The sequence below is a fragment of the Lynx canadensis genome, chromosome D3 (assembly GCF_007474595.2).
Source record: "Lynx canadensis isolate LIC74 chromosome D3, mLynCan4.pri.v2, whole genome shotgun sequence".
Taxonomy (NCBI): Eukaryota; Metazoa; Chordata; class Mammalia; order Carnivora; family Felidae; genus Lynx; species Lynx canadensis.
Window position 1 is genome coordinate 45,326,387 of NC_044314.2, and position 12,816 is coordinate 45,339,202.

At 42.5% G+C, this 12,816-nt stretch overlaps 1 protein-coding gene across 3 annotated transcripts; it reads left to right on the forward strand.

The window, feature by feature from the left end:
• Positions 1-290: 290 nt before the first annotated feature.
• Positions 291-12,216, forward strand: AQP4 (aquaporin 4). Of its 3 annotated transcripts, none has more exons than XM_030336847.1 (5): positions 291-377; positions 3,451-3,865; positions 4,724-4,888; positions 5,184-5,264; positions 9,696-12,216. In XM_030336847.1, the coding sequence occupies exons 1-5, from the start codon at positions 346-348 to the stop codon at positions 9,972-9,974; spliced, it is 972 nt and encodes a 323-aa protein (XP_030192707.1). In that variant the 5' UTR covers positions 291-345; the 3' UTR covers positions 9,975-12,216. The 3 variants fall into 3 exon arrangements, with proteins under 3 accessions (XP_030192707.1, XP_030192706.1, XP_030192705.1); XM_030336846.1 differs by lacking the exon at positions 291-377 and adding an exon at positions 1,338-1,424; XM_030336845.1 differs by lacking the exon at positions 291-377 and adding an exon at positions 1,445-1,464.
• The last annotated feature ends 600 nt before the right edge of the window (positions 12,217-12,816 follow it).

Sequence of the window (12,816 nt, forward strand, 5' to 3'; positions counted from 1 at the left end):
ATTCTGCCTACAACACGCAACCAAACAAGACCAATTCTCAGCAATCTTTTGTGGTGAGAAGAGTTGAAATACAAATTGGGGGAAGTCCTCATTTTCAAAGATTACCGGCTAAAGAAATACAGTGTAAGCAAACGTTTTGTGTTCCTGAAATGCCCTGTGTCTACAGGGATCAGGTAGAGAAAAGTTATTTCAAGTTCAAATATAACTCGACGATTGCCACATGGTACAGAGTCTTTCCACCCCTTCACTCCAAAAACCCAATCAGACAAGTGGCCGTAATCTGACTCCCAGTGCACTGGGAGCTGTGGGGCAGGCAATGAGAGCTGCACTCTGGCCAGGGAAGGCATGAGTGGCAGACCTGAAGCAAGGCAGTGGGGGTAAGTCCTTCTTTGCCTTAAGGGAACGAAGCTCAGGGCCAAAAGATGAAACTCTGACTCTTTTATTATAAATATATGTGCCTTCTCAGACAGAATCTAGAAGGAAATCGTAGGGCAGGTAGGCGATGCTTATAGATCTGGGTATTGGGCATGTTCATAAGAGAGGCATAGAGAAGGTAGAAGGGGGATAAAAGGATGCTTTGCTGCAAAAGCCTCCATATATTCAAGACCTGTGCATGCACAGGAAAATTACCCTATGGAGGTAAAATCTATCTGCAGTATTTTTCATCAGAAAAATTACTCACCCAGAGGCTCAGCTGTCCAGAAGTGGATCAGGCTGTGTGTTCAGCTAGAAAGTAATGTGTCCGGTTCAGTACAACCCGGGCACATCAACAAACCCCCTTTGTTCTGGGACGAAGGAAGCAAAACAAATGGTGTTGATCCATTTCCAGTGAGTGCGAACACATAAGGGAACATTGCTGATAATAACAGGAGCTATGACAGACTCCGCTGAGGGGAGCACTTGGGAGGTCAGGGGTATGTATGTGCTGCCTGGAAACTTTGGGGTTCGTGGCTAACTGAGGCTGTTCGGTCTGCGCTGGAAGGAGATCAGATTTTGTGGGCTTTCCAAAAAAAGCTAAAATCACTGTTAAGGAACCTATTTATCTATTCGGGTGTCGTCGTCGTTATTATTGTTTTCATTTCTCTGGCTGATGAAAATTTGAAGTTGAAAGAGCAACTGAGTTTCTTAAATCAGGTCTCTGGAGAGGCATGAGAGAATGGGCTGGGAGAGAGAATTCGGGGGGACTGGGGAAAGTGACGGAGAAGGGGTGTAGCAGGGAGGAGTCCTTCTGCCAGGACCCGCCTCTCCTGGTGATCCATGCCTCCACCTTCGCCTTCATAAGGGACCTGAGGCTTCCTGCCCACCAGCCTCCCTAGCTCCCTGCTTTGTGCTCATTTTTCCCACTTAATCCAGTCACAGACGACCAGCACCTGTGGCGGCACCTTGCCCTCCCCCCCCATTCCGGCTTCGGCCGAGGGCTGCTGGTGAGTTCAGAAGCCATCTTCCTAGCTTCTTTTTCAATTTGTAAGTTCTTGGAGTTTCTCCCCTTTGGGATATTTTTAATGTCTCTCCCAGAGCATACTCCCTGTCCTGTTCCAAGTGCTGTTTTGTCTCTTTATTTTCTCTTCCTCGAGGGAATATGATGTCATTGTCCTCCCAGCTGGGTTTTCTTGTAATTACATGATTCACTTAGAGGAGCTCACAGGCAGGGGACACCTGGGACAGGGCTGGCTGTCCCCCTTCTGGAGCCCTCACCCCCGCCTTGGGCAGAAAATGGGTTTCTCTTTCCAACTCTGAGGCAAAGCCCCATATCAAAGCAGAGGCTGACTTGAGATCCTAAAGGTCAAGGGAGAGTTCCCCTAACCCTTTTTTGGCACAGCATTCCCCTACTGTTCAACCAGAACCCAGGCTCCTGGGGACAATAAGGGGGGGGGGGGGAAATAATCCATCAAGGGGAAAGCTCTAATAACTCTAATGTGTTCAAATGCTTGACTTTCTTGCCTAACACTTTTCATTGTCCTCTGGTGATCAGAGTCTCTGCTAAATGTCCTCCACACTCCTTCGCTCTCACGACTCTAACAGGCAAAGGATAAGAGCAAATGCCTTGAATAATGGAGTAACCAGTGTCATTGACCCCCACATCGGGAATTCTAGCCATTTCTTGCCCAAATGAGCACTGGGCATTAATATCCTCAAACCCCATCCTTTCTCAGCTCCAAAGATCCTCAGACAGTATGAGGAAAACAGACTGGAGGAACAAAGTGTTCCCTCTCGGTGGCTGTCTTGCTGTACCGCACCCTCCTCCCCGCTCCCCACCCAGGTCCCCGCTGACACAAGATCCCCCAGAAGTGGCAAGCCCCCCGACTTTCAGGGCCAGGCAGAAGTAGGAGACGGCCGCCAAGAAGACGCTGGAGAACGGTCGCTGTCCACGGAGCCTTCTGCTCTGAGGACCACTGTCCCCCGCCCCGCGCCCTGCCCCGCGCCCCTGCCACCCCGCGGGGCTCCGCGTCCCCGCACTCGGCTGCCCCCTGGAGGGCGCCGGCGGGGTGCCCGGGGCTCCTACTCCCGCCTCCAGGATCACATTGAGAAGGTGTCTCTGAAGGGTAATGTCAGGGGTCGAGAGAGGGTCAGGCGCCAGGAGGGACTGTCCCCTCGCAGTGCAGAAGCACCGCGGAGCCAGGATGCAGCTTTCCCAGGCGCGGCCGCGGGGACGCCGGGGACGAGGGCGGGGCGCGCGCCTGGAGGCTGCTGTTTGTCCACCTGGCCGCTGCCCCGGGGCCTGGCACCGGCCCGGGGGTGGCCGCTCCCCAGGGGCCCGGGGCCCGCGGCCGACGCGTCCTAGTGCCGAGCGTCCAGGCCCGCAGGGGAGACGGAGGGAACGTCCCTGCCCCCGCTCAGGCCCCGCCGGTTCCCACCGCCCCTGCCAGCTCCCCGCCCCCTAACGACTTCACCTTCTGGAAAGACAGACTTCGGCATTCCGGGCCTCCTCGCTGGCCTCTCCTCTAAATCCGCAGTCTCTGCTGGGGCAGAGGAGAATCACGCTCCACAAATCCACTTTCAGAATGCCATTTTGAGCAATAAAGTGCAAAACTGCAATTGACCTCCCCCCCCCCCTTTTTTTTGAATCGCTTTACGTTCAAAATATAAACAGCATGTTAAAAGTACACTGAAACTCAAAACCTTGCTCTGAGGCAATTAGCTCTTGCTGGGAGGTAAATACATTTCATTCTTAATTCTTTAAGAAACTTGATTTAGACATTTTCCTTTTTAGGGGCAAATCAGGGAAACTGGCTGAGCTTCGAATGTTAGATAAAAGGAGGCTAGAATAACAGGGGACAATTAATTCGTTAATTAAGAAGGTTTTCTGGAAGCATTCTTTCCTGGTATCAAATAACCTTTGAGGGGGCCCTTCCCCACAGAAGGGCAAGACTACAGGCCCCTAGTCTTCACCCAAATTCACGAACCTTGGTTTGATAGCTTCTGATATCAATCAACTTGTTTTCTTTTCAGTAAGTGTGGACCTTTGTGTAGAAGAGAGAGCATCATGGTGGCCTTCAAAGGGGTCTGGACTCAAGCTTTCTGGAAGGCAGTCACAGCGGAATTTCTGGCCATGCTTATCTTTGTTCTCCTCAGCCTGGGATCCACCATCAACTGGGGTGGAACGGAAAAGCCCTTACCTGTCGACATGGTTCTCATCTCCCTTTGCTTTGGGCTCAGCATTGCAACTATGGTACAGTGCTTTGGCCACATCAGCGGTGGCCACATCAACCCTGCTGTGACAGTGGCCATGGTGTGCACCAGGAAGATTAGCATCGCCAAGTCTGTCTTCTACGTCGCCGCACAGTGCCTGGGCGCCATCATTGGAGCTGGGATTCTCTACCTCGTCACACCTCCCAGTGTCGTGGGGGGCTTGGGGGTGACCACGGTAGCATCTTTAGCTCTCATTTTCAAACTAGGATTCCAAGCTTCTTGCAGACTCTGCTAAATGCCACCCCGGTGGCCTGAGAGACTTTTCTAAAATTGCAAATTTATTCCCAGGGAATTTCTGACGATTCTTGACAGGGGGGAACTGATCCCGGCAACATTGAGCATATCCATATATTATCATCGTTTGCTATATTCTCTCTCACTCCCATCCCCATGACTATACTAGACTATATATTTAGCTTAAGGAATTTTTATTACAGCCATTGGTTGGCTCACTAAATTTTGTTTCTTGTCATGTTCGTGAGACTTAAAATGATCTACATCAAGGACCACACTTAAAAAAATAAATTGGCATTTGATCCTAGTTTTGTTCTTAACTGATTAGGAGTATCAGTTGTTAGCTCAGCACCAGATTGATTTAAAAACCACACACAGTTTAAATTTTAATTGAAATATATATTAATTAATTTAAACCTAATTAATGGATTTAATCATTGCCTTATAAAATTACAAGACTCTCAAGAAACTCCTTTATAAGTTAAGTGCAGCAGTGGCACATTTCGCTTCCTTTGTAGAAAAGGACATTCAGCACAAATTCCCGCTTGGTCATTGTAAGAGTAATTAATTATCTGTGATGGCCCAAAATGAGTGGAAATTTATTCCTTTTTTTTTTTTTTTTTTTTTTGGATGCAGCCGGTGGGGAGTGGGGGGGTGGGTGTCTCACTCGTGGGGTAGAATAGATGACTCAAATTAACCATTGCTTTTTCCAGTGATGAAATATGCCTTTCACAATAATATGTTCTCATAGAAAATGTAATCATGCTTCAATTCAGATAGAGCATTTTTCTCTTTCTAGGTTCATGGAAGTCTTTCTGCTGGTCACGGTCTCCTGGTGGAGTTGATAATCACATTTCAGCTGGTGTTTACTATTTTTGCCAGCTGTGATTCCAGACGGACTGATGTCACTGGTTCAGTAGCTTTAGCAATTGGATTTTCTGTGGCAATTGGACATTTATTTGCAGTAAGTTTCCAAGTCCATTTAAATAATTGATTCATTTCATTTATCATCACCCTAGAGCTGGCCTAAAGATATTGTGTTTTACAGCTGTAGTTCTTTAGTATCCAGCCACGTCTGTCCACGTTAGGTGATGATTTTGCTAACTTTATGATGAGAAGGTTGATATGGCTGCTAACGTCTTGACAGTTCCTCTAACTGATATGGCAAATGGTAGCAAATTGCAATGAATGCTTCCTGTTACTAGCCCTGTTTCAGCAATGTCTGAAGTTGTTGTTTTTTATTGTTGTTTTCCCTATAGATCAATTACACTGGTGCCAGCATGAACCCTGCCCGATCCTTTGGACCTGCGGTTATCATGGGAAATTGGGAAAACCACTGGGTAACCATCATGTCGATAGTACCTGTCCTCCTGCAGTTAACAATTGCCCATGTAGCTCTTTTTTTTCCTTTGCCCACTAGTTTTCTTACTTCCTCTCAACCTTGACCCCCCCCCCTCCACTTTATTACATCTTTCATAAAGACCAGGGAGAGACGAGCACATATCTACGGTAGAACATCTCACCTTATATCTGTCCTGGGTCTTCAGTAATAGCCTTTCTTTTTTTATATAAGCACTGCTCTGGGCACCGTATCTGATAGACTGAAGCAGAATACATTGTGCATGGAGGCTGCCAATGTGGAACAAGTGAAAATCAGGATAGTGTGGTGAATATAGTGTTTAAGTAATTGAATGTAAAGCCTTCCTGGCAATGACAAAATATATACCTACCAAGAAATAAAAAAAAAAAAAAAAAGAAGAAGAAGAAGAGGAAAGAAATGCTTAAATGCAATGCCCAGAGCAAAAATATTTATCGTTTTTGTTTACAAAAGCATGGACCCAATTAATAGTATGTGAGTTGGGAGCACTTGAACTACAGATGGAGAGGACTAGATGTTGCAAATGTTTATGCTATTATCACCATAACCGTACCTGGACACACAAATGACTTTAGGAGAGGCACACTTTCCAGTCTCACTGGCTAACCTACTTAATAATGCGGTGGCAGCGCTTCCAGAGAGCAGTGATATCCAATTTTTAAATATCACAATCAATTTTATTTCAATTGTTTCTTACAACACAGGCATTTAAATCCCTTAAATGAATAATGCAGCAGTTTTAAGGCCACTCACATGCCAACTTCTAATAACCAATACAAATATGAGATATGGGACTTACGTCTGCCAGCCTCAAATAAGGTTAACTCCCGTTGTCACTTATATGTTGTGAATGCTATTTCGCAACTTTTGGTTTTAATTCATGACCGTAACAACATGTCACTGGTGTTTGGATCTCATTCAAACAGCGGTTATTGACCCAGTTACATCCACTCAACCGTAGTGCACGTTGCCAATAAGAGGATATGGCACCATTACTAGGGGCACTGACAGAAAAAGGTACTGAGTCTTTAAAAGTAATTTCAGGGGCGACTGGGTGGCTCAGTCGGTTAAGCGGCCGACTTTGGCTCAGGTCACGATCTCGCGGTCCGTGAGTTCGAGCCCCGCGTCAGGCTTTGTGCTGATAGTTCAGAGCCTGGAGCCTGTTTCAGATTCTGTGTCTCCTTCTCTCTGACCCTCCCCTGTTCATGCTCTGTCTCTCTCTGTCTCAAAAATAAATAAACGTTAAAAAAAAAATTTAAAGAAAAAAAAGTAATTTCAATCGTGAAAGAACGAGCGTCAGAGTTCAAAGCAAGATTTTGCACCCAGCTATACAATGAATGTCAGTAATACCATCCATGAGATTGGTCATTTTGCCACTGATGTTTCCATTTATGTCTCAAAATGTTTGCCACGTTGACATGAGTGGAACATTTTAATGGACAGCATATAGTTAATTATGGTAGAAGTACAATTGGAAGTTCAACTTCTTACATTCAAACATTTTTGTAATTAAAATTTAGAAAAATAGCAACTTTTAATTTTATGGATGAGGACTTTAAAATGGGGGTGAAAATGTATGTTTTTAATAATTACCTACTGGTTGTGGTAAGCTAGCTAAAATTCAAATAGTGGGAAACTTTTTACCTTGTTGACTGAATTAAAGGTTTCCCCTTATTGCAGACCTATGTTATAACAAACTTAATCCTACTGAACATGAATGTCCATTCTGTAGCAATAATTGTGTGAATTTTAGAACTAATTTACAGCATATTTGCAGATTGATTGATTGATTGGTTGATAGACTAGAATAACATCAAAATATTAATGGTGAATTTTCTAGCTAGTGTAATGACATTGTTTTAGTTTTCATCTTGATACTTTACATAACATTTATATTTGTAGCAATAAAAATTATTTACCTTTATACATTTTGAGAGTCATTTTAAAGTACATTTTGACTTTGTTTTGGAATAGCAACTTGAAACTGAGATTTGCTCTTTTTGGAGAGCGTGTGGCCAGATGTATTCTTCATAGGTGTTTGGGGAATGCATCATAATTATTTAGCAGACCCTTGTTTCCCTTGTGAGAGTTGTAGCATGTGGAATAGACCATATGTAATGAGCTCTTACCAAAGGAACAGAGAGCAAAGACATTTAGAGGAGGGCTCTCATTTCTCCCTTGAAAGGGCAACTCTTACATGGTTTCTTTCTGTTCAAGATAGGAGCTTGGTGCTCACAACCACTCTACCAGTATTTTCCACGTTAAGTATATGTGCTCATCTCCAGCTTAAATTTTGAATTGTCTTTAGATTTTGCAATGAGGATGCTAAGTGGAATTAACTTCCAGAAAGTGTCTTAAGCCAGAAAAGCATCTCTCCTATTTTTTTCAAATGAGATAAGTGCGGTATCATGGAAAACAGTGCAATAGTTCCAAAGAGAGGTTTGAAATCACAAAGACCTCAAATCCCAGTTCAAGCACTTGTTAAGCATGAACTCCTAAGCAAGCTTCTTATCCGCTCAGGGTGTCAGTTTTCTTACTCATAAAAGAGGGATAATAATAATATCTACCTCAAAGGTTGCTGTTTGAATTATGTGAGTTAATACAAGAAAAGTGCTAAGTACAACCGGCTCAATAAACAAGGTTTCTGTTGCCTAATTGAATCTGTTGAATGAGTGTCAAATATTCTGCAGCATATACGTGCTCTAAGGCAAATGTTGAAGTTTACTGAAACTCAAAACTGAGTTTTTTCTAGATACAATAACAATACGATAAAAAGCTTCCATGTTGGATGAAAAATCCTATGGAATTGCTAAGCCTCAACTAACCACCATCCATAAACTCAGTACTGGTTTCTTTGTGTATTTATTTATTTATTTATTTATTTATTTATTTTTGAAAGAAAGAGAGCTCATGAGCAGGGGAGGGGCAGAGAGAGAGAGGGAAAGAGAGAATCCCAAGTAGGTTCACTGCAGTCAGCATGGAACCCGACACAGGACTCAATCCCACAGACCATGAGATCATGACCTGAGCCAAAATCAAGAGTCAGACGCTGAACCAACTGAGCCACCCAGATGCCCCAAAGAGACAAGGTGGGATTTTTTGCACCAAGTGACCATGGTAAGAACCATGAGGATGAAAGAGCTCTGCAAGAAGAGTAATGAACAAACCATGAGGTTTTCAATTAAATCAAATCACCAGATTTTAGGGAGGAAAAGCATGTAAAAAACAGAGGGTGCCTCGGTGGTCCGTTGGTTAAGCCTCTGACTTTGGCTCGAGTCATGATCTCAAAGCTTGTGAGTTCAAGCCCTGCGTCAGGCTCTGTGCTGACAGCTTGGAGTCGGGAGCCTGCTTCCTATTCTGTGTGTGTCTCTCTCTCTGCCCCTCCCCCACTTGCACCCTATCTCTCTCTCAAAAATGGATAAACATTAAAAAAAATTTTTTAAAGAAAGAAAAGCATGTAACAAACAGAAAATGACTTATCTCCAGCCTGTTCACATACAACTTTGAACTGCCTAGGAAGCATGGAATAAAGCCGGTTGCTATGAAATTAAAACCACCAAATACTTTACAAGTATTGTTTGAATTTAATTTTTACAGTCCATGAGGTACGTATTATTACAATTCCCACTTTGCAGATGAGGAAATTAAGGTTTAAGAAGTCAAGTAATTGACACAAAAACTGACCAAATTACTAAGCGGTGGAGCTGGGATTCCATTTATCATGCTCCACTGAACAACTAAAGCTCAACTGATAAAAGCTGTATATTGGTCACAATTATGCAGAAAGCCAATGTATGATGGCAATATTAAGAAAATAAGATAACTCTCTAGAAATTTTTTTCTATTTTACTTGAAGAATTCTTTGCATCTACTTAGTGTGCAGTACCACCAAAGAGGAGCTATCTTTTCTTAATATGTTTTTTAATGTTTCTTTATTTCTTTCGAGAGACAGCGCATGCACATGCATGTGGGCAAGGGGGAGGGGCAGAGGGATGGAGAAGGAGAATCCCAAGCAGGCTCCGTGCTGTGAGCACAGAGCCCGATGTCTGAGCCAAGACCAAGAGTCAGAGGCTTAACTGACTGAGCCACCCAGACGCCCCTAAAGAAGAGCTATCTTGACTTTAAGGACTCTCAGAAAATGGAAAGAAAGTAATTAGTGAAAGCAAGAAAAGAGAAAACAGTCTCCTCGTCTTCTGTTCAAATGTTATTTAGCAGTTTATGGATCTCTGGTGTGCATTTGATGTATTCTCTTACAGTGTTTCCAATTCTGCTTTCTTCCACACGACACATTTGTTTTCTTAATGTAAACCAGCTAAGCTCTCTATTCACGAGTCGTTCAAAGGAATAGTTTTACTCCACACTCATTCTATAATGCTTCCATCTTTTCCTCCAGATATATTGGGTTGGACCAATAATAGGAGCTGTCCTCGCCGGTGGCCTTTACGAGTATATCTTCTGTCCAGATGTTGAACTCAAACGTCGTTTTAAAGAAGCCTTCAGCAAAGCTGCCCAGCAAACAAAAGGGAGTTACATGGAAGTGGAGGACAACAGGAGTCAGGTAGAGACTGATGACCTGATCCTAAAACCTGGAGTGGTGCACGTGATTGACATTGACCGGGGAGAGGAGAAGAAGGGGAAAGACCCGTCCGGAGAGGTGTTGTCTTCAGTATGACTAGAAGATGGCACTGAAAGCAGACAAGAACACTTAGAACTGTCCTCAGATTTCCTTCCACCCATTAAGGAAACAGATTTGTTATAAATTAGACATGCGCAGGGTCATTGGTTCTTGCCTCATTATTCAGTCTAGACAAGAAATGTTTCACTATTCTACCAAGGACGAATGGAAGAAACCTATTGTGAATTCCAAATCTAAAAACAGAGGTCTTTTTAAAGTGTCCCCAGAGCAAATAGGCATCTAGTTTATCTTATTGCCATTCATTAATTATCAGTTTAAAATGAGTATCAAGATTTGGTTAAGTCTTGCCCGACAGAACTTATAGACATACCTATCAGCTTATTCCTCCTCTACCATGAAACCGGTATTTGTCAATCCTCGTTTGAGTGTTTTTTCCAGTAAGCCAAAACAATGTGCCACAGAATCGTGCACATTCAACAGAGGAAATATAACAAGCTCTTTTGTGGGCAGTCCCCTCTAAAAAACTACCTCGGCAAAAGAATATTAACAAGGGTCATTGCTAATGAATTATTTCCATTTATATTTCAAATACCCAGCTTTCAACCTGAACTCTAATTCATAATATTCCTTCCTCTTCTTCAGTGCCCAGGGTAATGTGGAAAGCCCAGAAATTTGAAGAATGTTCGGAAACCCTTTATATTTTTTAGTTCTATCTGATAAAATATCCAAATCGTAAGAAATACCTATTAAGATTCAGGACAAACAGACTCATAAGATCTTATGGGAGTGGAGGAAAAATTACCATTATAAAAAAATCATAAGGAAAGAGGCAATCCATATTCTGGAATCAAAGAGTTGATCTGTTTTCAGTGCACATCCTCAAATACACCACATGAGGTTAACGATCTATGCTTTTAACTACTTAACCATTTTGCTTATATTTTTTAATTTATTGGCAAAACGGGGGGTTTTGTTTGTGACTTTGGTTATCTATATTTAAACATTAGCTGAGATTTCTTTTTGATAACAAGAACATAACTAGCTGAATCCTGACTTTTTGTGATTAAGCTCTGCTCACTCTGAAAGATAAAAACTGGCTGTCCCTGTCCCCGTTTCTGCACTCTGTCACTTCTCATGAGATTTGGTGATAATCTTCACCGTGCCTGTGATGATATTTTAATGAATTAAAATGCACGAGAGACAAGGAAGGCCATGGTTGCAGACTAAAGGGAGAAGGCATCAGAACACTCTGCATTCAAAGCTGACTAGATGACCAATCGTTTATTTGTAGAGATATTGTACGTCGTAATGAAATACATCTTTAAGGTATTTTCATTACCGACTCATTTGTCAGAATACTTTGCTCTTCCTGTACTGCTGTGCCTTAAGTTGGGAGAATGGTCTCTGGAAACCCCAGTCTCTATCATCTTAACCTAAACTTTATCTTAGACAAAGAGCTGCAAATGTCAATTTCACTGAACAAAAGCTAGTAGTGGAACAAACACCCATCACTGCAAAGAATGGCTTAAAATAAGCTGATAATCAAGGACTTTCTTCTCCCACGCGTAGTTCCAACTGTGTGCCACTTTTTAGTGTTAATGGCAGTTGTGTGTCTGTGGCAGTGAGATAATGGACCACTGTTAAACCTGATTCTCTTCGGTGCTAGGAAAGTGATGCGCAAGGTTCCCAAGGAGCCATCACTCCAGTGCAGTGCTTGGGAGTGCCATTGGTGGTTTGTTTTGTTTTGTTTTGTTTTGTTTTGTTTTGTTTTGTTTTATGGCAGATTCCTAAATCCCAGGTGCCTTTCTCAGATGTGTGGCCAACCACACCCTCCACCAGTGACGCCCATCCTTTCCTGTTTGGAGCTGCTTCTATAGAAGTAGGGTGAGATTCTAAGGATGGCTTGTGACTTTTCTGTTCAAATGTTTGCACAAAATACCACTAAAGGCTTAAAATAGGGGCGAGGGTGGGGGGTTGGTGTTCAGCTCAAAAGATAATTCTATCAACCAGCAGCAAGCATATTAGCTCAAAAGGAAGCGACGTTAGCAAGGGAAAGTTAAACAGATTTTTTTGAATACGCTTACAATTTACTGGCTTACAATCATTTTTATTCAGCCATATGGTTTACTTCTTATGCACTCACTTTTATACTCACTTCCATTTAGAGTATTTAATAGGTTAGTGCTGTAATAAAAAAAAAAAGGCATGAATGATGTTTTTGTAGTTCGTTTTCCATAGAGTGCCTGGCACTTAGTAGGTATGTGTTAGTTAATAAAAATACATGAATTTCATTTAGGATTTAAGAATGTAAATAATTTTCTTTTAACCTTGATTTTGCTCAGTATTTAATAAAAGCTTGATTTCAAGGACTACTAAGGGAAGGCAGTATAAATGCAAAACCCATAAAATATATTTTTGCATTCTACTATTTTAGAGGCGTGAAGTGAATAAAAGCTTTAGCACTTTTTTTCCCCTGCATATGAGACAACATATTTTGTATTTCACTCAAGGCTTTGCCACTAAAAAGTAATGAAATTGTACCTTTCTAATGACATCTATGCAGCAGGGGTCTATTGCCTTGTGGATGGCACCAAATTATCCAAGTGTATTAGGAGACGAGGGCTTTTTCCTTTAATCCCTTCTTATTAATGAAGTGCATCGTGCTGCTCCCAGGAGAGTGCTGCTGACAGATATACAGAAAAGAGATCAGAGAGAAAAAACTGGAAGGACATAAATGAATTATACCAAGCCAGGAAGCAATGCCAACCGCCTCTTCCCTATGGAAAAATACAACACGCGCCCCAAATTGTAAGATGGTCCCTACACTGAAAAGATACATAGTTTGTCAAAAGGTGTACAAAAAGATAAAGAGTCATTT